General features: G+C 39.1%; 1 protein-coding gene across 5 annotated transcripts in view; it reads right to left on the bottom strand.

Moving 5' to 3' along the window:
• Positions 1-25,853, bottom strand: part of CFH (complement factor H) — a 223,717-nt gene that overhangs the window by 143,732 nt on the left and 54,132 nt on the right. For 4 of the 5 annotated variants that reach the window (XM_042925932.1, XM_042925934.1, XM_042925930.1 and 1 more), the window contains 4 exons: positions 13,691-13,885; positions 13,075-13,251; positions 5,064-5,258; positions 4,473-4,649 (listed from right to left, as the gene is read on the bottom strand). In XM_042925932.1, coding sequence (XP_042781866.1) covers positions 4,473-4,649; positions 5,064-5,258; positions 13,075-13,251; positions 13,691-13,885 — 744 coding nt within the window. The remainder of the gene's footprint in view (positions 1-4,472; positions 4,650-5,063; positions 5,259-13,074; positions 13,252-13,690; positions 13,886-25,853) is intronic. The other variant, XM_042925931.1, reaches the window with a different exon arrangement.

Raw genomic sequence — 25,853 nt, forward strand, 5'->3', positions numbered from 1 at the left:
TGTTATGCATTTTTGCATCTATATTCATCAGAAATATTGACATATACTATAGTTCTCTTATTTTGTGGTGGCTGTATCTGGCTTGGTATCAGGGTAGTGCTGCTTCATAGAATGAATTTGGGAGTTTTTCCTTCTTTTCTTTTTCTTTTTTTTTTTGGAGTAGTTTGAGAATAGGCATTAACTCTTATTTATTTATTCGTTTATTTATTTATTTATTTATTGCTGGTAATTGATCTGTTCAATTTTCTTTCTTTCTTCCTTTTTTTTTTTTTTTTTTTGAATATAAACATGGCAAGGTTTATTTGGGGAACTCCCAAATTCTTTTTTTTTTTAATATGAAATTTATTGACAAATTGGTTTCCATACAACACCCAGTGCTCATCCCAAGAGGTGCCTTCCTCAATACCCATTCCCTCTCCACCCTCCCTTCCCTCACACCCACCATCAACCCTCAGTTTGTTCTCAGTTTTTAAGAGTCTCTTATGTTTTGGCTCCTTCCCTCTCTAACCTCTTTTTTTTCCTTCCCCTCCCCCATGGTCTTCTGTTAAGTTTCTCAAGATCCACATAAGAGTGAAAACATATGGTATCTGTCTTTCTCTGTATGACTTATTTCACTTAGCATAACATTCTCCAGTTCCACCCACGTTGCTACAAAAGGCCATATTTCATTCTTTCTCATTGCCACGTAGTATTCCATTGTGTGTATAAACCACAATTTCTTTATCCATTCATCAGTTGATGGACATTTAGGCTCTTTCCATCATTTGGCTATTGTTGAGAGTGCTGCTATAAACATTGGGGTACAAATTCCCCTATGCTTCAGCACTCCTGTATCCCTTGGGTAAATTCCTAGCAGTGCTATTGCTAGGTCATGAGGTAAATGTATTTTTAATTTTTTGAGGAACCTCCACACTGTTTCCCAGAGCGGCTGCACCAGTTTGCATTCCCACCAACAGTGCAAGAGGGTTCCCGTTTCTCCACATCCTTGCCAACATCTATAGTCTCCTGACTTGTTCATTTTAGCCACTCTGACTGGCGTGAGGTGGTATCTGAGTGTGGTTTTGATTTGTATTTTCCTGATGAGGAGCGACACTGAGCATCTTTCATGTGCCTGTTGGCCATCCGGATGTCTTCTTGAGAGAAGTGTCTATTCACGTCTTCTGCCCATTTCTTCACTGGATTATTTGTTTTTCAGGTGTGGAGTTTGGTGAGTTCTTTACAGATTTTGGATACTAGCCCTTTGTCCGATATGTCATTTGCAAATATCTTTTCCCATTCCGTTGGTTGCCTTTTCTTTTAGTTGATTATTTCCTTTGCAGTGCAGAAGCTTTTTATCTTCATGAGATCCCGATAGTTCATTTTTGCTTTTAATTCCCTTGCCTTTGGAGATGTGTCAAGTAAGAAATTGCTGCAGCTGAGGTCAGAGAGGTTTTTTCCTGCTTTCTCCTCTAGGGTTTTGATGGTTTCCTGTCTCACATTCAGGTCCTTTATCCATTTTGAATTTATTTCTGTGAATGGCGTAAGAAAGTGGTCTAGTTTCATCCTTCAGCATGCTGCTGTCCAGTTCTCCCAGCACCGTTTGTTAAAGAGATTGTCTTTTTTCCATTGGATATTCTTTCCTACTTTGTCAAAGATTAGTTGGCTATACGTTCGTGGGTCTAGTTCTGGGGTTTCTATTGTATTCCATTGGTCTATGTGTCTGTTTTTGTGCCAATACCATGCTGTCTTGATGATGACAGCTTTGTAGTAGAGGCTAAAGTCTGGGATCGTGATGCCTCCTGCTTTGGTCTTCTTCTTCAAAATTACTTTGGCTATTCGGGGCCTTTTGTGGTTCCATATGAATTTTACGATTGCTTGTTCTAGTTTCGAGAAGAATGCTGGTGCAATTTTGATTGGGATTGCATTGAATGTGTAGATAGCTTTGGGTAGTATTGACATTTTGACAATATTTATTCTTCCAATCCATGAGCATGGAATGTTTTTCTATTTATTTATATCCTCTTCAATTTCCTTCATATGCTTTCTATAGTTTTCGGCATACAGATCTTTTACATCTTTGGTTAGATTTATTCCTAGGTATTTTATGCTTCTTGGTGCAAGTGTGAATGGGATGAATTTCTTTATTTGTCTTTCTGTTGCTTCATTATTAGTGTATAAGAATGCAACTGATTTCTGTACATTGATTTTGTATCCTGCGACTTTGCTGAATTCATGTATCAGTTTTTGTTCCTGTTCAGTATTTGTTCCTGTTTCAGTTTTGGTAGTTTATGTTTCTAGGAGTTTATCCATTTATTCCAGATTGTCCAGTTTGTTGGCATATAGTTTTTCACAATATTCTCTTATAGTTGTTTGTATTTCTGTGGTGTTGGTTGTTATTTCTCCTTGCATGTGACTGCCTTTTTTTCTTTTTTTTTTTTGTTCTTGCTATTATAATTTTTTCTATATCCCTATGTTTTGCCAATTTAGTTACAATATGTCTTGGTGTGGTTTGCATTTGTTGATTTTATTGGGGGTTCTCTGCCTTCTGTATCTGGATATCTGTTTCCTCCTTCACATTAGGGAACTTTTCTGCTATTAATTCTTCAAATAAATTTTCTGCCATGTTTTTTCTTTCTTCTTCTTCTGGGACTACTCTAATATGAATGTTGTTATGTTTGATGGAGTTCTGACTCCCTGAATGTATTCTTATTTTGCACCATTCTTTTTTCTCTTTGTTTGGCTTGATTACTTTCCATTACACGGTCTTCTAGGTCATTAATTTGTTCCTCTTCTTATTCCAGCCTGCTGTTCATTCCATCAAGTGTGCTTCTAATTTTGTTTGGTGAATCCTTTATCTCTGCTATGTTATTCCTTATCTCTTTATTAAGAGTCTCACTCATGTCTTCCACTTTTTTTCTCAAGTCCAGTGAGTATCTTCATAATTTTTACTTTAACTATCTATTAGGCATGTTACCTATATCTGTTTCACTTAGATCTCTGGCATTGGCCTTGTACAGATCTTTCTTCTTTCACAGATCATTTTTCTGTTTTCGCATTTTGTCTAAGTTTCTGTGCCTGCTTCTCTGTATTAGGAAAGTCAGCTACTTCTCCTGTTCTTGAGGCTAATGGCCTTATGAAAAAGAGGTTCTGTCGTGCCCCGAGGTGTCGCGATCCCTCTTCCCCAAGGCCTGGCACTTCAGGGAGTGTCTCCAATGTGTGTTGTGTTCACACTGCTCTTGTGTCCTGATCGCTTTGTCCTTCATGCCCCTCATCTGCAGAGGCTCTCTTTGCCTGTGTGGGCAGTGTTTGGTCTCTGGCCTGAATGTGGTGAGTTTTAACTTGGTGTGCTCTGGTCTGCTTGTGAGATGAGACTTCTCGCCACTGCTGCTGGAATCATGGCACCCCAAACACCCAGGTTGGGAGATGAGGTGTGGGCAGGGATTTGGTCTGGGCTTTTGGGGTTGGGGGCCACCTGTGCTGGGACTGAGGCCAAGTGTGACTGGGAAGGGTGATTCCACTGGAGCATGGGGAGGCAGGGCTTGGTAGAAGCAAGTTAGAGAGCAAGTGTGGGTCCTGTGCTGGTTCCCAAAGGTGACCATGTCTATATGCTGAAGGGCAGGGGAGGGAAATGGTACCTACCAGTTCCTTTGTTCCCAGAGGGGTCTCTGTGAAGGCTGCCTTTCTGCAATATTCTCCAAGGTGAGCAAATAACCTCCCCACTGTGTTCTCCAAGTGCTCTTCAGATTGCTGTTTCCATGCTGTATATCCACAGGCTCTTTGCTTGCCTTTTCTCCAAGAGCAGCCTCAATGCTGTTTGAACTCTCCCAGGGCCAAGTACACTGTCCTTATAATACCCTAGGCTTTAAGCCCCACTGATTGCAAAGCTCACAAAATTTGCCCCCTCGCCCTTTCCAAACCAATTGCTATGGAGATTCGTTTTCTTGTGTGTGGTGCTCACCTGTGTTTCAGTCTGTCTCTCACCATTCCCTCTGACCACTACTCCTTTCCCACCTCAGTGTTCACAATCTGTTTCTTCTCAGTTTGGGAAAGAAAACTGAATCTCTACACATCTTACTTCATTGACATGGCTTGTTCTCTACCTTCAGTTGCAGAATTTGTTCTGCTGGTCTTTAGGTTAATTTCTAGGGTATTTAGGATGATTTGATAGTTATCTAGGTGTATTCATGGGATGAGGCAAGCCTAGGATCCTCCTACACCGCCACATCTACCTCCTTCCTCTTGTGTCCCCCTATATTAGAGGTTTCTTCCTTGTACTTCCATTACTGTTTTCTTGACTAATGCCTATCAGTAAACATTTATTTTGCTATACATGTATCAAGAAATTTGTATATCCACTCATACACACTTGGAAAAAAGAAAACTAAGTAGTTCCATAGGGGAGATAAGAAAGTCGTTATAAATATTTTGTTACAGTCCATCTAGATGAGGCTTAGAAAAGCATAATACACCGGGATCTCAGATCATTTACTTACTGAGAGGAATGCATTCAGGAGGAGGGAACCAGCCATCCTCTGTACAGGTCATTACAGTCTGCTCATTTTGAAGACTGTGGCCAGAATTGCAATTAACGCTTACATTTTCACCTTGTACATATTTAACTCCTTGTTTTGGATACTCTCCATTTTTCAAATGATTGAAGATACATTGTCCTAAAAATAATGAAAATAAGAAACAAAAAAAAATTTAAAACCCCTAAGTTCAGTGAAAATAGCCAATTAAAAGTTATTTATACAAAATTTAAACTCATGCATAAGTATCCAAAATTAAAGCTACTACCAAATGCTGGAAAAAAAATCAATGTTAAATATTATTTATCTTCAGGTTTATAATTAAGTCCTTGTAAATGATATAGCTATTTTCAGAAAGCCTGTATCTTTGTCTTTAGTGTGATTTTTATGAAGAACTCTTCATAAAAGGAAAAACTCATATTGGTATTTTTGCTCATAACATTCATCCTTTGGCTTTATGTTAGTCACACTAAGCTTCATTGTATTCACTTATGTGTTTTCCCCCCTCTACTATTTGAAATATTTATACATATACAATTATAAAGGTTGACTTACTGCGGCATGGTACTGCTGGTGACCATCCTTCTTGTGTGCAATGAATATGTTCCCAGGGCTTTTGTGAAACAGTCACAAAATTTTGATCACAGGAATACCAATATTTTTCTCCTACACGTGCTGGAAAGTTTTGTCTATAGTTACTTTCATGGTGTAGACTACCATGTTTTATTTCTGGAAAATCACAACGATACCCTTGCAATAAAAACAAAACAAACAAAAACAGTATAAATGATGTTTTACCTTAAGAAAAAAATCAGATGGGAAATGAATTGTTTCACTGATGAATTATATCCTCTTATTAGTCTAATTTCACTCATTGCATCAGGTTTTCTAGGACAAGAGAAGTTATAAAATTCAGATGACTGGGATATGCTAATGAAGTTAAAATTATATCTTGTGGGTCATATGATATAGAAACTTGTATGAAGACTCTTCATAAATAAAACTCTACAGATCTATTTGGGTATGTATATGATCTACTGACTATGTATATCCTAGCCCTGGTATGTAAATGAGCAACTTGTTCGAGAGATGAAAGTATAGATTTTATTCCTAAGATCATCTATCTTCTTTATTTTCTTTTCTGCTCTCATCAGAAATCAGAGCCCTGCCTTTTCTTCTCAGACCAACTCAGCGTAGGGAAACAGTGCGGTTTTTTTTTTAGATAAACATTCATTAATTTACTTTTCTATTTATTCAAATAGTGTAAGAAATATAGAGAAACACATTTTCCATTCATCGCATTATACGGAAAACTAACCTTCTAATTAATGCCTGAAACCAATCATCAAGGAAAGTTTTCATTTAATCAGACAAATGAACTAGGACTATTTCTTAATATTCAAATAGTTAAGATTACAGTAAACATTTGATTGTTATTTCTAATATTAATTGGAGAATGCAGTGTTTTAAAGTATGTCACATGTGTCTCAGAATATATATAACATATATTATGTACATGAAGTGATTTAAAATGTCATTCATAGTATGTCATAGTATTTAAGGTTTATATGGCACACATATATGGCATATATATCATATATAATGTGGCATATGTTGTAACATGTACACATCATGTATATGAGGTGTTTGTAACATGTCATATATATCATAATATATATATATTTTTGAATACAAGTGAACATTTAATGCAACCATAGTTCAATTCTTTTTAAACACCAAAATGTCATATTGTAATTGAGGTATAATATAGTTGCATTTTATTGAGTTTCTTATATATGGAATATTTTTGACACATGTTTAAGTGTTATGCTGTTTACAACACATTTATATATAATATTTCCCAGAAAAAATTTCCGTTTTCATTTGATGATTTAGAGATAATCTAGTACTTTTAATACCATACCAGTATTAGTTTTTTCCCCACAAAATGATTCTATTACAAGAACTGTTGTGCAACACATGAAAAAAAGTTCCAAACACACACACACACACACACACACACACACACACACACACACACACACACCAAGTATTCATTATCATTTTCATCTTCCTTTTTTTTTTCAAGGTTTATTTACTTATTTTGAGAGAGAGAGAGAGAGAGAGAGAGAGCATGAGCAGGGGAGGGGTAGAGAGAGAGGGAGCCTGAAGCAGGCTCCAGGCTCCGAGCTGTCAGCACAGACAGCCCCACAGATGTGGGGCTCAAACCCAGAAACCGTGACCTGAGCCGAAGTCAGACACTTATCCGGCTGAGCCACCGAGGTGCCCCTCATCTTCATCCTTCTAAAGTACACTGGTAACATTTTCTTTCTTGTTTGATTAAAGTTTCCAGTAGTTTCAGCAGACTTATGTAGATTATACACCTGGAATACTTGAATATACTGATGTTTTTCTTTAGTAAAGATTTGTATATGATACCTTCTCTAGATATAGATTCTTGGCCTCCAGTTTATAGCTCTCGTTGATAAATTTTTTCCACCACATTTTTGAAGCTTCCAATATTGAGATCAAGTGTTCATTTAGTCTTATTCCACTTAAGTAACCTTCTAGGTATTTTTCTCCACTACTCTTTGACGATTTAGATGAACTTCTCTTTATCCTTGGATGATGAATTTCATCATGATACATCCCAGATGAGTGTCATTTAACAATCATTCTACCTTGTGCAAACTTCACTGTTTGGATTTGCAAGAGTAGAGTCTTAAAGAACTCAAATAAATTGGTGTAAAATTGTAAAGGAGAGATTTGAACCCTGGTGGTCTGATTTTAGAACAAATCTGGTTATCCACCTATTATGGGTTTTCAAAGGATATCAGTTAGGAGTTAAGATGGTGGAGAAGTAGGGGGACCAAGACTTCACTTGTCCTTGTTTGAACTTGTTTGAACACAGCTGTTTTGGGGTCAGAACACTTGGAACACCCAGGAAATCTATCTGCAGAGTGACTGAAAAATCTGCACAGGTGGAGGGAGACAGCTTGGTGTGACAGACATGTGTGTATGTGAATTGGGAGAGAAAAAACAGCATGGGTACAGAGGGGAGGGATCCCCTTCTGTGGACAGACAAAAGGGAGAGAAATAGAAGCTGTGGATTGTGCCATTGTGTTAGGACAAGAGAAAGACCTTTTCCAGACCACGAACTGGGGAACAAGAAATACGGAAAATGTCAGTCTCTGCTTTGCAAATAGCCTTAGGAGCTGAAGATAAGAGTTTTCAAAAGTGTGTGGCATTCTCTGGACCAGAGCCACTGCTGTGTGCACACGCCTGGTGGGGGGGGGGTGTGTGGGGAGAGGAGTCAGCCCCAGGGCGGGTAGAGATATCAGGGGTGCCCTGGGAAAGACCAGTCCCCTCCTTTGAGTACTGTGGGAAAAATGTATATTGTTCCCCCAAGGACTAAAGACCCGGCAGGCACCAGCCATATCCGCAGGGTGGAGTGGCGCTATCCCAGAATTGGGTCCATGTGGTACATGATCCTTGAAGACATGGGATTTTGAATCTCAGCCTAGCACCTAGGAGGCACAGGAGAAATGTGGAGCAGAGCAAACTACCTGCCTGTGCTACTCTGTGAGGGGTGCCTGAACAGCAAGGTTTTGGGGTTTGTTTTTTTTTTAATTTTTTTAACCTTTATTGATTTTTGAGACAGAGAGAGTGAGCATGAACAGGGGAGGTTCAGAGAGAGATGGAGACACAGAATCCGAAACAGGCTCCAGGCTCTGAGCTGTCAGCACAGAGCCTGACGTGGGGCTCGAACTCACGGACCGCAAGATCATGACCTGAGCCCAAGTCGGACGCTCAACCGACTGAGCCACCCAGGCGCCCCTGAACAGCAAGGTTTGAAAAACACAGTTCAGGGAGGAGAGACTGGGGTATTGCCATTTTTCTCCCCATTGCCAACGTGGTGGGTCTACAAGGAACAGGACAGTGGCTCCTAATGGAGGCAGGGCCTGGTGACAGGAAACCTTACCCCGCTGTGCCTGGCAACTGCTTATCTACTGGAGCAGGACTCACACTGGATGAACCAGACAACCTCTCCTCCAGACCAGCAGAGATGGTCCCAGGTATCAACAGACTACTGTCCTGTGGTTTTGTACGCTACTTTGTTGCCCTTTTCTTTGTTTTCTTTGCTTTTCTTTGTTTTTCTTATTAACCTTTTTTTTTCCCTTTAGAATCAAGCTCATATTCTCTGATTTGATTAAAAAAATTTTTTTTAACGTTTCCTTTTGAGAGTAAGAGAGACAGAGCATGAGCAGGGGAGGGGTAGAGGGGAGGGAGGCGCAGAATCTGAAGCAGGCTCCAGGCTCTGAGCTATCAGCACAGACCCCAATGTGGGGCTCTAATTCACAAACCATGAGATCATGACCTGAGTTGACATTGGACGCTCAACCGACTGAACCACCCAGGCGTCCCTGATTTTTGGTCAATTCATCTCTCTCTCTCTCTCTCTCTCTCTTGTATATTTCTATATATCTTTTTTTCTCTGCTTCGTTTGTCTGTGTAATCAGGCATTTTAATTCTATTCTTTTACGCCTTTTTTATATCTCCTTCTTCTTTACTTGCCTTTCTCTTTTTCTGGATTAAGCCCTATAGTTTCTTTGATTCTCTGCTTGGTCTTTTTTTTTGCCTCTTCCATTTTTCTCTTTGTACGGGATCAGGTCCCGGTCTTTTTCCTTCTTTCCACAGTTGCTTCAATGAACAAATAAAAGCACCTGGTGGAATGTCTAAATGGTGGAATGTCTAAGATGGTGTCTAAACAAGCCACCACCAAGAGTAAGGAAGACCTGTCTAGTGGGATAGTGCAGCCAAATGCGCAACAACAACACAGTGCATGCAACACACTCCAAAAACACTTCCTGAAGTCCCAGGCCCTGCACAGTGTAGGACTCCTTTTTAATATAGTAGTTCTCAAGGTGCAGGACATAAATCAAACTACTAAAACACATAAAATACAGAAACCAGGCCAAAATGATGAAACGAAATTCTCCTGAAAAGAAATTCCAGGAAGAAATGACAGCCAGGGAATTGCTCAAACCGGATACATGCTCTAATCCTTTTTATTTCCTTCCTTCTGCTTTTTGGCTTTTTGTTTGTTGTTTTTCTAACTTCCTTAGTCATCAGGTTAGGTTGTTTATTAGATTTTTTTTCTTGCTTCTTCAGTAGATGTGTATTGCTATAAACGTCCCTCTTAGAATCAGTTTTGCTGTATCCCACAGGTTTTGAACAGTTGTGTTTTCATTTTCACTAGTTTCCATGTACCTTTTTGTTTTTTTCTTTTATTTTCTGGTTGACCCATTCATTGTTAGCATGTTATTTAACTTCCATCTATTTGTGATCTTCACATTTTTTCTTGTGGCTGACTCCTAGTTTCATTGCATTGTGTTCAGATGTGTTGCATGGTGTGATTTAGACCTTTTTCAATTTGTTGACACTTGTTTTGTGGCCTAATATGTGTTTTATTCTGCAGAATGTTCCATGTACACTTGAAAAGCATGTACATTTGGCTGTTTTAAGATGGAATGTTCTGAATATATCTGTTAAATATATCTTTTCCAGTGTGTCTAAAGGCATTGTTTCCTTGTTGATTTTTGGTTTAGACGATCTTGTCCATTAATGTAATTGGTGTGTTAAAATCCCCTATTATTTATTATGATTGAGTCATTCTTTGTTATTTGTTATTTGTTATTAACATTGATGTATTGAGGAGCTCACATGTTGGGTACATAAATATTCACAATCGTTACCTCTTCTTGTTGGATTGTCCCCTTTATTATTATATAGTGTCCTCCTTTGTCTCTTATTACATGCTTTGTTTCAAAGTCTACTTTGTCCAATATAATTATTGGCACTCCTGCTTTCTTTTGACATCCATTTGCACAATAAATATTCTACATCCCTTCACTTTCAATCTGCAGGTGTGTTTTGCTCTAAAATGAGGGGTTTTTTTTTGTAGGCAGGAAAGAGATGGGTCTTGTTTTATTCATTCTGTCACCCTGTGTCTTTTCATTGGAGCATATAGTATATTTACATTCAAAGTAATTTTTTTTATAGATATGCATTTATTGCTATTTTATTGCCTGATTTATGGCTGTTTCTGAAGATTTTCTCTGATCATTTCTGGTCTTTCTTTCATGGTTAGATGATTTTTTAATGATATATTGGATACCTTTATCTTTATTCCTTGCATATTTATTGTGGTTTTGCTTTGTGGTCACCATTGGGTTTGTATATAACATGTGTTGCATATAGCAGTCTGTATTAAGTTGGTGGTCATTTAACTTTGAACCCAAACTTTACTTCTCTCTTCCTCAGGTATAAGGTGTCATATTTTACATCCGTTTATTTTGTGAGTTCCTTGACAGAAATTTGTTTTACAGAAATATTCATTTTTACTGCTTTGGTGTTTCCTACCTTTATACTGACACTTTTGGTCTCTCCTTTCTACTCAGATTCGCCTTTAATATTTCTTGCAAGGCTGATTTAATGGTCTTGACCTGCATTGGTTTTTATTTGCCTGGGAAACTCTTTATCTCTCCTTCTATTTTGAATAATGGCTTTGCTGGGTAGAGTATTCTTGACTGGATAGAGTATGTTTCCCATTCATCACTTTGAATATATCATGCCACTTCCTTCTGGCCTGGAAAGTTTGTGCTGAAAACTGCCTTAGTTGCCGTATGGGTTTTTCCTTGTATGTGACTGTCTTTTTTTTTCTCTTGCTGTTTTTACAATGTTTTCTATATTGTTATGTTCTGCCAGTTTAGTTACCATATATCTTGGTGTGGGTTTGCTTTTGTTGATTTTGTTGGGGATTCTTTGTGCCTCCTCGTGTATCTGGATATCTGTTTCCTCCTTCCAGATTAGGGAACGTTTCTGCTATTCTTCAAATAACTTTTCTGGTCCCTCTTTCCTTTCTTCTTCTTCTGGGACACCTCTAATAAGAATGTTGTTATGTTTGATGGCGTCACCAACTTCCCTAAATCGATCCTCCTTTGCATAATTCTTTTTTCTCCCTTCTGTTCAGCTTGATTACTTTTCATTACTATGTCTTCTAAGTCATTAATTAATGCCTCTTCTTCTTCCACTATGCTGTTCATTCCATCAAGTGTGTTTCTAGTTTTGTTTATTGAATCCTTTCTCTCTGCTATGTTATTCCTTATCTCTGTATTAGGGTCTTACTCATATCTTCGAATTTTTCTCAAGTCCAGTGAGTATCATTATAGTTATTATGTTAAATTCTCTATTAAGCATGTTACTTATATCTGTTTCACTTAGAGCTCTGGCATTGGCCTTCTACTGCTCTTTCACTCGGGACAAATTCTTCTGTTTTCTCATTTAAGTTTCTGTGCCCACTTCTGCCTGTAGGAAATTCAGCTACCTCTCCCATTTTTGGGGTAATGGCCTTATGAAAAAGAGGTTCTGTCGTGCCCTGAGGTGTTATGATCCCTGTTCCCCAGGGCCTGGCACTTCAGGGAGTGTCTCCAATGTGTGCTGTGTTCACACTGCTCTTGTGTCCTGATCGCTTTGTGCTTCATGCCCCTCATCTACAGAGGCTCTCTTTGCCTCTTTGTTGGCAGTGGTTGGTCTCTGGCTTGAATGTGGGGAGTTTTAACTTGGTGCACTCTGGTCTGCTTGTGACATGAGACTTCTCACCACTGCGGCTGGAATCAAGGCTTCCAAGATCCCCAGGTTGGGAGATGAGGTGTGGGCAGAGATTTGGTCTGGTGTTTTGGGGTTGGGGGCTACCTGCTCTGGGACTGTGGCAAGTATAACTGGGAAGGATGGTTCCATTGGAGCATGGGCAAGTGGAGCTTGGTGTAAGAAGTTAGATAGCAAGTGTGGGCCCTGTACAGATTCCCACAGTTGACCCTGTGTTTATGCTAATGGGGAGGGGAGGGAAATGGCACCTGTCAGCTCCTGTGGGTCTCTGTGAATGCTGCCTTTCTGCAACATGCTCCCAGGTGAGCAAATAATCTCCCCACTGTGTGCACCAAGTGCTCTTCAGATTGCTGTTTCCATGCTGTATGTCCACAGGCTCTTTGCTTGCTTTTTCTCCAAGAACAGCCCCAACGCCCTTTGAACTCTCTCAGAACTTAGTACACTGACCTTTAAAACCCTAGGCTTTAAGCCCCACTGGTTGCAGGAACTCACAACACTTGGGCCCTTTCACTTTCCAAGCCAGTTGGTTTGGGGATTTGTTTTACCTGTTTGCTCCTCTGTGTGTCAGACTGTCTCTCACCCTTCTCTGTGACCACTACTCCTTTCCTACCTCAGTGGTACACAGTCCATTTCTCCTCAGTTTGGGAGGGAAAACTGAATCTCTGTACATCTTACTTCTCTGATGTGGACTGTTCTCTATGATTGGTTGCACAATTTGTTCTGCCAGTCTTCAGGTTGATTTAGGATGATTTGATAGTTATCCTCATGGGATGAGGCAAACCTAGTTTCCTCCTTCTCTGCCACATCCCCCTCGTTCCCTTGCTGGTGTCACCCTACTTTTACACGTTCCTTCTCTGCAGTTCTTTTACTGTTTTCTGGATAGTGACCATTTACTTACCAGGAGGAAGGCATTCGGGAGCGGGTGCCCAGCCATCTTCTGTACAGGTCATTACAGTCTGCGCATTTTGAAGACTGTAGCCAGCATAGCAGTTAACACTTACAGAGTCACCTTGGAAATACATTTTTGCTGGATATGGATATTCTCCATTTATCAAATAATTAAAAAGACATTGTCCTAATAATCATAAAAATAGTAAACCAAATTCGTCAAACCCTACATTCAACGATAATAGCAAATCAAAAATTATTTGTCCAAAATTTAAATTTTCATGCATAAGTATCCAAAAATAACCTATAACTTAAGACAAACTAAAGCTACTTCCAAACGTTTCAAAAGAAGAAAATCAGTATTTAAATTATTTATCTTCAGTTTTTATAATGAAGATATTTGGAAATGACATAGGTATTTTTGTAAGCCTCTATTTTTAGTTCTAAGGTGATTTTTATGAAGAGCTCCTCATAGAAGGAAAAACTTACATTGGTCGTTTTGCTCATACAACTCATCCCGTGGCCTTCTTTTTGTCATATTAGGCTTAACTGTACTCACTTATGTGTCTTCCCACACCACTCTTTGAAATATTTACACGTATACAATTATAACAAGGTTGACTTACTGCGGCACGGTATTGCTGGTGACCATCCTTCTTGTGTGCAATGAATATATCCCCCCTTCTGTTTTTTATCTGTCACGAAATCGTGGTTACAGGAATAGTAATATTTTTTTCCTACAGATACTGGAAAGTCTCGTCTATAGTTATATTCATTGTGTAGTACTCCATGTTTTATTTCTGGAAAATCACAACGTTTCTCTTGTAATAAAAAAACAAAAACAAACAACAGTATAAATAATCTTTTATCTTAAGAAAAAAATCATATTAGAAATTAATTGTTTCATTGGTAAATGTACCCTCTTATTAGCATAATTTCACTCATTGCATCAGGTTTGCCAGGACAAGAAGTGTTGGAAATATGGATTACTGGGTTATGTGATGAAGTCATTGCTAATCAAGTTAAAATTGTACCTTGTGGGACTTATGAGATATAATATTGTATGAAGATCAAGGAATAAAACTTGATAGATCTTTTTAAAGGATTCTCCTTGAGTATGTGTATCCTCAGCATGGTTGATTACATGAGGAACTTGGTTGAGAGATGAAGGTATTGATTTTATTTCTCAGGTCATCCAACTTTTTATTTTTCTTTTCTGTTCTCATCAGAAATCAGAGCCCTATCTTTTCTTCTCAGACCAACTCAATGTAGGAAGATAGATTTTTTTTAGATTAACATTCATTAATTTATTTTTCTGTTTACTGAAAATAATGTAAGACATAAAAACACAAAAATTTTCCATCCATCACATTATACAGAAAAATTACATTCTTCTTAACCCCTCAAACCAATCATTGAGGAAAGTTCTCTTCTTCATTTAATCAGAGAAATAAACAAGGACTATTTTTCAATATCCAAACAGTTAAGATTGTGGAAAACATTTGAATGTTATTTTTTTAAATTTTGTTTTAGAGAGAGAGGCGGCGCAAGTGAGTGAAGAGCAGAGAGAGTAAAAGAGAGAGAGAGAGAGAGAGAGAAAGAAGCTGGGCTCACCTGGGGGTCGTGGTTTTACCTGAAGCAGGGCACTGGCTCACCCAAAGTGGGGCAACGAGCTCACCTGACGTGGAACTCGAACTCACCAACTGTGAGATAATGACCTGAGCCGAAGTCAGATGCTTAACAACTAAGCCACCCAGGCACCATATTGTTAATTCTAATTTTAATTGGAGAAGGAATGGTTTTAAATTATGTCATACATATGTCATAATATGTATGACATATATCATATATATGAGGTGTGTTAAAGATGTCATATATATTTCACAATATATATGACACTTGTCATATAGATGAAGTGTTTAAAACTATCATACACAGTATGTCATACTATAATGATATATATCATATATATCAAGTGTTTAGACAATATGTCATTTATGTCCCCAATATATATATTTTTGCAATGAAAACGAACATTTAATGCAACCATAGTTCAATTCTTTTTAAACACCAAAATGTCATATTTTAATTGAGGTATAATATAATTGTATTTTACTGAGATATTCTTATATACGGAATATTTTTGACATACTTTTAAGTGTTATGTTGTTACAACACATTTATGTATAATATTTTCCAGAAAAGTTTCCCCTTTTCATTTGATGACATAGAGATAATTTAGGACTTTAATACCAGACCACTATTGGGTTTTTCCCATAAAATTATTCTATTACAAACCTTGTACAACGCATGAACCCAAGTTCCAAAACACACACACACACACACACACACACACACGCATACCAAGTATTAATTATCATCTTCATCTTTTTTAAGTACACTGATCATTTTCTTCTTGTTTGATTAGAGAAAGTTTCTAGTAGTTTAAGCTGACTTGTTATGTGGATCATACCCTTTGAATCCTTGTACATACTGATGTTTTTCTTTAACAAAAATTTGTATATGATACCTTCTCTAGATATAGATTTTTGGCCTACAGCCCATGTCTCTCATGGATAGATTTTTCCCTCCACATTTTTGAAGCTTCCAAGGTTGAGACTAAAAAGCTCATTTAGTTTTTTTCCTTTTGAGTGACCGTGTAGTTTTTTCCCCCCATGACTTTTTGAAGATTTAGATTATTTTCTCTTTATCCTTGGATGAATTTCATCATGAGACATCAAGATGTGTGTCATTTAACAATCTTGGGCAAGCTTCACTCTTTGGATTTGCAAGAATTGAGTCTTAAAGTACTCAGTTAAATTACCCGTAAAATTGTAAAGGAGAGATTTGAACCCTGGGGGTCTGATTTCAGAACAGCACTGGTTATTCTAGTGTTTCAAATTATATCAATTAGGAGTTAAGATGGTGGAGAAGTAAGGGTTCGAGGATTTCCCTCATCCCGGAAACACAGCTGTATTGGGGTCAGAACACTTGGAAATCTATCTGCGGAGTGACAGAAAAATCTGCACAGGTGGAGGGAGACAGCTTGGTGGGACAGAGGTGCTTGTATGCAAACTGGGGGAGATAAAACAGCATGGGTGTGGAAGGCAGGGATCCGTAGAGAGAAAAAAGGGAGAGAAAGAGAAGCTGTGGATTGCCCTGACGCAAGTTAGGACAAGAGAAAAACCTCCAGATCATGGACTGGGGAATAGGAAATATGGAGAGTGCCAGTCTCTACTTTGAAAACAGCCAAAGGAGCTGAAGATCAGAGTTTTCAAAAGTGTGTGCCATTCTCTGGACCAAAGCCACTGTCACGTGCATGTGCCTGGGGAGGAGGAGAGCAGTGGCAATCTCAGGGCACACTAGGAGAGAACAGTCCCCTCCGTCGAATACTGTGGGATATATTGCACCCTCAAAGACAAAAGGCCCTGCAGTCGTCAGCCATATTAGCAGTGCAGAATGGCACTACCCCAGAACCAAGTGCCTATGGTGCAGGATCCATTACTATATCGGGTTTTGAATCCCAGCTGAGCACCTAGAAGTGTGGGAGAACTGTGGAGCAAGACAAGCCACCTGCCTGCGCTACTGTGTGAGGCCTGCCTGAACAGTGTGGTTGAGACTGGGGTGTCATCATTTTCTTCCCCATCACCAACATGGTGGGGCTTCAGGGAAAAAGACCCCAGCACAGGCGTGATCTGCTTACCTGAAGCCCCACCCCTGTGTGCCCGGAAACTGCTCATCTACTGGAGCAGAACTGACACTGAGTGAAACAGATGACCTCTTCTCCGGACCAGCACAGCCGTGGGTCCCAGACACCAACAGACAACTGTCCTGTAGTTGTGTATGTCAGTCTGTTGCCCTTTTTTCTTTTCTTTTCGTCTTTCCTTTTCTTTCCATCTCTTGTCTTTTCTCATCATTTCTTTCAACCATCTTCTTTTTTTTCCTTTGGAATCAGGCTCTTAGTTTCTGATTTGATTTTTGGTCAATTCTTATAAATATATATATTTTGTCTTTTCTCTATTTTTCTGCTTTGTTTGTTTGTCTGTTTAGTCAAGCATTTTTACTTTATTTTTTTACAGTTTTTCTATATCTCCTTCTTTCTTTTCCTTTCTTTCTCTCTGGATTAAGCCTTATAGCTTCTTTGATTCTCTGCTTGGTCCTTTTTTCAGACCTTTCATTTTTTTCTTTGTATGGGATTAGGTCCCCTGCCCTCTCATCTTTCTAGGGATACTTCAATGAAAAATCAAAGCACCCCTGGTGGAGGGTCTAAACTATCCACCACTGCAAGTAAGGAGGAGACTTATAGAAGACTGTTTGGTGGGTTACAGCAACCAAATACACAACAAAGGAGGGCATGCAACACACTCCAAATGCAATTCCTGAAGTGCCAGGCCCTGGACAGTGTATGACCCCTTTTAAATATAGTTCTCACAGGTGCAGGACATATAACAAACTATTAAAACACATAAGGACAGAAACCAGGCCAAAATGATGAGATGGAAGAATTCTCCTGAAAAGAAATTCCAGGAAGAAATGAGAGCCAGGGTAGACATGTAAGGGCAGTAACAGACCTATCCACTGAAACTTGGCAGGCCAGGAGGGAGGGTAGGAAACATTAAATGTGCTGAATAGGAAAAATATGCAGCCAAGAATCAATTATCTGGCAAGGCTGTCATTATAATTGAAGGAGAGATAAAGGCTTTCCCAGACAAAAAATAACGAAAGGAGTTCATGACCACTAAACCAGCCCTGTAGGAGATTCTAAGGGAGACTCTGTGAGTGGAAAGCAGCAAAGACTACAAAGGACCAGAGACATCACCACAAGCACGAAACCTACAGGTAACACAATGACACTGAATTCGTATCTTTCAATAATCACTCTGATGTAAATGGACTAAATACTCCAATGAAAAGACATAGGGTTTCACCACGGGTTAAAAAAAAAAAAAAGATCCATTTACATGCTGCCTACAAGAGACTCATTTTAGTCCTGAGGACAACTGCAGATTGAAAGTGAGGGGATGGAAAACCTTGTGTCATGGTACTAGATGGCAAAAGAAAGCCGCAGTAGCCATACTTATACCAGACAAACCAGATTTTAAAAGAAAGACTGTAATAGGAGATGAAAAATAGCATTTTATCATAATTAAGGGGTCTATTCATCAAGAAGAGATAACAGTTGTAAAAATCTATGTCCCCAATGTGAGAGCATCCAAATATAAATCGTGTAATTACAAACATAAATAAATGTATAGATAATAATACCATGTTTGAAGGGGACTTTAGTACTCCACTTACAGCAATGGACATATCATCTAGGCAGAAAATCAATAAGGAAACAATGGCTCTGAAGGACACATTGGACCAGATGGACCACTTGGACATTCTCCAAAATAGATCACATACTGGGTCACAAAACAGAATATATAAAAGGACTGAGATCATACCATGCACATTTTCGGATCACAATGTTATGAAGCTTGAAATCAACCACAAGAAAAAATTTGGAAAGCCCCCAAATGCATGAAGGTTAAAGGAACTCCTACTGAAGAATGAATGGATCAACCAGGAAATTAAACAAAAATTTAAAAAATATATGCAGGTAAATGAAAATGAAAATATGACAGTTCACACCCCTTGGGATGCAACAAAGGCAGTCCTAAGAGGAAAGTATATTGCAGTTCAGACCTATTTCAAGAAGCAAGAAAGGTCCTAAATATACAACCTAACCTCACACCTAAAGGAACTAGAAAGGCAGCAGCAATGAAAGCCCAAAGCCAGAAGAAGGAGAGAAATAACAATGATTAGAGCAGAAATAAACAGTATACAATCAAAAAAAAAAAAAACCTTAAAAAACAAAAAAAAAAACACATTGGAATGGATTAATGAATGTAAGAGTTGATTTTTTGAAAGAATAAACAAAATCGATAACCCTGTAGCCTGACTTCTCAAAAAGAAAAGAGAAAGGACCCAAATAGATAAAATTATGAATGAAGGAGGAGAAATCACAACCAACACCACACAAATACAAACAATTATTGAAGAACATTATGAAAAATTACATGCCAACAAACTGGACAATCTGGAAGAAGTGGACAAATTCCTAGAAACTCACACACTACCAAAATTCAAATGGGAAGACATAGAAAATTTGAACAGACCCATAAGCAGTGAAGAAATTGAACTGGTTATCAAAAAACTCCCAACAAGTAGGAGTCCGGGGTTAGATTGCTTCCTAGGGGAATTCTACCAGACATTTAAAGCGGAAATAAGACCTCATCTCAAGCTGTTCCAAAAAATAGAAATGGAAGGAAATCCTCCAGACTCATTCTATGAAGCCAGCATTACCTTGACGCCCAAACCAGACAAAGGCCCCACTGAAAAGCAGAATTACAGGTCAATATCCCCGATGAACATGGATGCAAAAATTCTCATCAAGATACTAGCAAATTGACTTCAACAGTGTATTAAAACAATTATTCATCATAATCAACTGGGATTCATTCCTGGGCTGTAGGTCTGGTTCAATATTCACAAATCAATCAACGTCATACATCACATTAACAGAGAAAAAGATAAGAACCATATGCTCCTGTGAATAGATGCAGAAAAAGCATTGGACAAAATACAGCATCCTTTTGTAATAAAAACACTCAAGAAAGTAAGGATAGAAGGAACATACCTTAACATCATAAAAGCCATATATGAAAGGCCCACAGCTAATACAATCCACAATGGGGAAAAACTGAGAGCTTTGCCCCTGAGATCAGGAACATGACAGGGATATCCACTGTCACCCCTGTTGTTTAACATGGTATTAGAACTCCTAGCCTCAACATTCAGACAACAATGCAAAATAAAATGTATCAAAATTGGCAGACAAGAAGTCAAATTTTCACTCTTTGCAGATGACATGACACTCTTCATGGAAAATCCGAGACACCCCACCGAAAAACTGGTAGAACTGATACATGAATTCAGCAAATTTTCAGGATATAAAATCAATGTACAGAAATCTGTTGCATTTCTATACACCAATAATGAAGCAACAGAAAGGAATTGATCCCATTCTCAATTGCACCAAGGACCATAAATTACCTAGGAATAAACTTAACCAAAGAGGTAAAAGATCTGTTTGCTGAAAACTATAGAAAATTGATGAATGACATTGAAGAAGACACAAAGAAATGGAAACATTCCATGCTCATGGATTAGAAGAACAAATATTGTTAAAATGTTGATATTACCCAAAACAATCTACACATTCTAGCAATCTCAATCTAAATGACATCAGCATTCTTCACAGAGCTAGAAGAAATAATCCTAAAATTTGTATGGAACCACAAAAGATCCTGAATAGCTGAAGTAATGTGGAAAAAGAAAACCAAAGCTGGAGGCATCACAATCCCAGACTTCAGCCTGTATTACATAGCTGTAATCATAAAGACAGTATGGTATTGGCACAAAAACAGACGCACAGACCAGTGAAATAGAAAAGAGAACCCAGAAATGGACATACAAATTTATGGCCAACTAATCTTTGACAAAGCAGGAAAGGGTATCCAATGGAAAAGAGATAGTTTCTTCAGCAAACGGTGCTTGGGAGAACTGGACAGCAACATGCAGAAGAAAGAAACTGGACCACTTTCTTACAACATACACAAAAATAAATTCAAAATGGATGAAGGACCTAAATGCTAATGTTAGGTCAGTGTTAAACAGGAATCCATCAAAATCCTACAGGAGCAAACAAGGCAGCAACCTCTTTGACCTTGGCCATAGAAACTTCTTACTTGACATGTTTTCAAAGGCAAGAGAAATAAAAGCAAAACGGAACTATTGGGACCTCATCAAGATAAAAAGCTTCTACACAGCAAAGGAAACAATCAACAAAACTAAAAGGCAGCCGACAGAATGGGAGAAGATGTTTGCAAATGACATATTGGATAAAGGGCTAGTATCCAAAATCCATAAAGAACTTACCAAACTCAACACCTGAAAAACAAATAATCCAGTGAAGAAACGGGCAGGAGATACAAATAGACACTTTTCCAAAGAAGACATCCAGATGGCAAACAGACACATGAAAAGATGCTCAACATTGCTCATCATCAGGGAAATACGGATCAAAACCACACTGAGATACCACCTTATACCAGAGTGGCTAAAATTAACAACTCAGGAAACAACAGATGTTGGCGAGGATATGGAGAAAGGGGAACCCTCTTGCACAGTTGGTGGGTGTGCAAATTGGTGCGCCACCCTGGAAAACAGCGTGCAGGTTTCTCAAAAAATTAAAAATTGAATTACCATATGATCCAGTGCTTGTACTACTAGGAATTTATTCAAAGGACACAGGAGGGTTGATTCATAGGGCCACATGATAGCAGCACTATCAACAACAGTCAAATTATGGAAAGAGCCCAAATTTCCATCACTGATGAATGGATAATGAAGACATGGTATATTTACACAATGGAATACTACTCGGCGACGAAAAAGAATGAAATCCTGCCATTTGCAACAATGTGAATGGAATCAGAAGGTCAGTCAGAGAAAGACAGATATATTATTTCACTCATACGTGGAAATTGAGAAACTTTACAGGTGACCATCGGGGAAGGGAAGGAAAAAAGAAGATATAAACAGAGAGGAAGGCAAATCATACGAGGCCCTTAGATAGAACCTGAGGGTTGATGGAAGTGGAGGGTTGAGAGGATGGGAAAAATAGGTGGTGGGCATTGAGGAGGGCACTTGTCAAGTGAGGAGTATTGGGTGTTGTATGAGAGTGATGTATCAAGGGAATCTACTCCTGAAGCCAAGACTACTCTGTATGTTAGCTGACTCGTTAATACTAATTTTAAAAAATGGCATTAATTAAATAAAACAGTCCACTGAGATTTGTTTTCAAGAGGTATACAAAGGGGGTAAAATTAAAGTAGGTATTATTATTATGACAGGCTTGAATCCCTTTGCCATATTCTTCTCTCATCTGGGCATACTAAAATATGTTTTACACTTTTAGAATATCATCTCTGAAGCAAATATAATATTTCACATATGGTCTGATCAGCATTGGGATGGGCAAAATTTAAAACAGCCTCATTCTACCTTAGATTTCTATCGATGCAGGGCGTGGTCTCATTAACAGTAGTGGTGGTTCTGTCATAGTTTTGACTCAAACTGATCTCAAAATTGATTAAAATATTCACCAACTTTTAAAATTCTTTCTAATCTGTCTGTACTTGTACATCTGATTCCTTTGACTTATACCCAGGATCTTATAGTTATCACTACTAAATGTCACATTATTAGATTTAACAGAGGATCCTTTTTGAATGATGAATCTGTGCTAATGCAGATTCACTATCATGACCCCCTGAATAATCCCACTTGTGAATTTGTACTGTGTTTCCCCTAAATCACTAAACTACCTGATAACACAAAGGAGTAATGAAATAGGCTTGAGAACAAAGTCCTGAATCTGATACTCGGGTAAGTTTACTTAACGAAGTTTCAAACTATCTCATAAACCATCTGACTGGTCCATTTCCCCATCTTGTCCACAAGAACTTCATAAGGCCCCTTCTGGAATAAACTTGGTGAGATCCAGATCCAGTTGAGCTGATCTACCATTTCCATAAGCCAACCAGAAACACGATTAAATATTTTCTTTATGGAAGTGGTTCAAGATGGAGAGGTAGGAGATCCTGAACACACCTCTTCCCTTGGACACACTGAATCTACAGTTACATGCAGAGTAATTTTGTGTGGGGGCAAAAAAAAAAAAAAAAAAAAAAACCTCTCCAAAAAATAACGGAGTGATTCCTACACACTGGGCAAATGAGAAAAAGCTCACATCAAAGTAGATGGAAGAAACTGAGATACGATCTGACCCTAAACCTCATCCCCAGCATGATGACCCACAATTGGGAGGGAATTCAAAACCCCAAGCTTCTCCCTGAGGAGTGAAGTGTCTGAGCCTTACATCTGGCACCCCGATTTTAATATCTACACCTGACAGACAAGCCCCCAAAGCATCTAGCTTTGAAAGCCAACAGGGCTTGTGTCCACAAGGACCCACAAGCTACAGCTAAGTGAGAAACAGCTCTTAAAGGGTCCACAGGCACTCACCCACCCCAGGGTCCACCATAGAGGAAGCCCCTGAAAAGTGCCCAGACTTTCTGTGAAAGAGACTTATTTGCCTACCTTAAGGCTCCGCTCTGAGGGGTAAGCATTTAATGTAAAACACATCTAGGAGCTTAGTAAAACTCTCCTCAAAGACAGAGACCAGCAGTCACCATCTTTATGCTCTCCTTTTGCCTCATTGGCACAATTTGCTAATTGCTCCCTGGTATCTCCAGGAAAGGAGCTTAGACCCTCCTCAGACACTCTCTGAATTTTGCAGCCACCACCAAGGAGATACCCCTAGATCACATGGCTGTAGTGGCTAGTGGGTCCTACAGGACTGTAACAAATAAAGACAGACTTATTAACAGGCCACCACCCCCAAGGCACAGGAGAGTGCCCAGACTGAAGCACCCACCTTTCTCTGGAAAAGGCCAATCTGATTAATCTTTGTTGCTGTGGCCTGAGGGCAGACTTCTAATTAAAAAGACAACTGAGGGCCAACCATAATCCTCTACAGGGAACTTGGAGAATAGGCACTATCTTCAGGTCCTCCTTCTGCTGCGCTGCAGGGCACTGGTAACTCCTGGAGGGAAATCTGGACAAAGATCTGGTGCCCCAGCTTCTATGTCCGGTGCACTGGATTTCGTGGCTGCCACCCAGGGGACATTCTTTGATCTAATGGTCCGTGGGGTTTGTATTCACGGTTCCCATGGGACTGCAAAAAGTTCAGCGCTGGCCACCACCGCAAGGGCACACTGTATATACAGACTGAACTATACACTCAGTTTTTTCTACGAAAGAGGCCTGACAGCCTTTCCCGGAATTTTGGCTTGAGGAGCAGACTTGTGGCTTGGCACACATCTAGGGGCCTACTTAGGTGTTCTCTGGGGATAGAGGCCACTGGAGGCCATCCTTGTGATCTTCTTTGGCTTCGCTCTAGGTCAAAGGTATCTCTAGGAAAGGAGCTTATGCTTTTTTTATGGTGCCCTCGCTTCTGTGGTTGTCAGGCAGGACTTACCTCTAGATTGCCTGGCTCTGGTGGTGCACTCTGCTTATGACTGTGGGTCCCCCAGGACTGTAACAGACGGAGAAAGTGTTCTTAACCGACTACCACCCCAGGGTGCTGCAGAGAGGCAGGAGAATAAAGAATATACTTTTTCTGTGAAAGAGCCCTAGCAAGCCTGTCTTCATACCTGAGGACTGAGAGGCAGGCTTCTCATTAAACAGACAAGTAAGGCCCAACTCTAATCCTTGTTAGAGACCTCCAGGGACTACAACTATGTCTTTGCTGCACTCTAGAGTGCTCGTATCTGCTAGAAGAGAGCTATACACACATCTCTTGCCGAGTTTTTGCATCTGATGCTCTGGCATTTGTGTTTGATGCCCAGGTATTTCCCCTTGATTTCCTGCCTCTTATGGCCAGCAGAGCTTGTATTCATGAATTCAAAGAGATGATGACAGATAAAGAAATGTTTCTTTTTTTTTTTTAAGTTTATTTATTTATTTTTGAGAGAGAGAGAAATCGTGAGTGGAGGAGGGGCACAGAGAAAGTGAAAGAGAGAGAATCCCAAGCAGGCTCTGCACTGTCAGCACAGAGCTCAATGTGAAGCTTTGATGCGATGACCTGAGCTGAAGTCAGATGTTCAACCAACTGAGCCAGCCTGGTGCCCCAAAAAACAGTTCTTAACTGGCTAACACTCCATTGGTCAGTATAGAAGGAACAGACACAACCCAGTCTTCTCTTGAAAGAGGTATATTTGCATACTTTAAACATTGCTGCTTGTGAGCCAGTCTTCCAATCAGCCTGAATCTAGGTGCTGACTGAGATCCTCCCCTTTGGGACACGGACAGGTCTTGACACATTCAACTACTGGGAATTAATAAAAATAAAGCCGACTGATTAGACAAGCACAAGATACGAACTACGCTAGGGTTGAAGAGTAATGATTATCTCCTAAGTAAGCCCATTCCTTAAAGACTAACAGAGGTGACTGCTTTTTCTAATGTACAGAAACCAACACAGAGGGGCAAGGAAAATTAAGAAACTGAGGAATATATTAAAAATGAAAGAACAAGATAAAACCTCAGAAAAAGACTTTAATGACTTGAAAATAAATGCTTTACCTGATAAAGAGTTCAAAATAATGGTTGTAAATATGCTCACTAAGCTTGGGAGAAGAACAAATAAGCACAGGGAGAATTTCAATGGAGATAGAAGATATAAGAAAGTACCAAGTAGAAATCTTAGAGCTGAGGAATACAATAATTGTACTGAAAAATACAATAAAGAGTTTCAACAGCAGACTAGAGGAAGATGAAGAAAGGATCAGTAAACTTAAAGACAGGCTGGGGGAACTCACCCAATCAAAGCAGCACAAAGAAAAAAGAATTAAAAAGAGTATGATGGGGCCTGACGGGACACCCTCAGCAGACAAACATGTACCCTATAGGATGTTCAGAAGAAGAGAAAAAGGAGCAGAAATCTTCTTTGAAGAAATAATGACTGAATATTTCCCTATCCTGGGGGAAGAACTAGACATACAGATTCAGGAAGTCTATAGGTTGCAAATAAGATGAACTCAAAGAAACCCACACCAATGCACGTTATAGTTAAAATGTCAAAAGTTAAAAGACAGGGAGAGAATCTAAAAAGCAGCA

The sequence above is a fragment of the Panthera leo genome, chromosome F3, assembly GCF_018350215.1.
Source record: "Panthera leo isolate Ple1 chromosome F3, P.leo_Ple1_pat1.1, whole genome shotgun sequence".
In the NCBI taxonomy this organism is placed as follows: Eukaryota; Metazoa; Chordata; class Mammalia; order Carnivora; family Felidae; genus Panthera; species Panthera leo.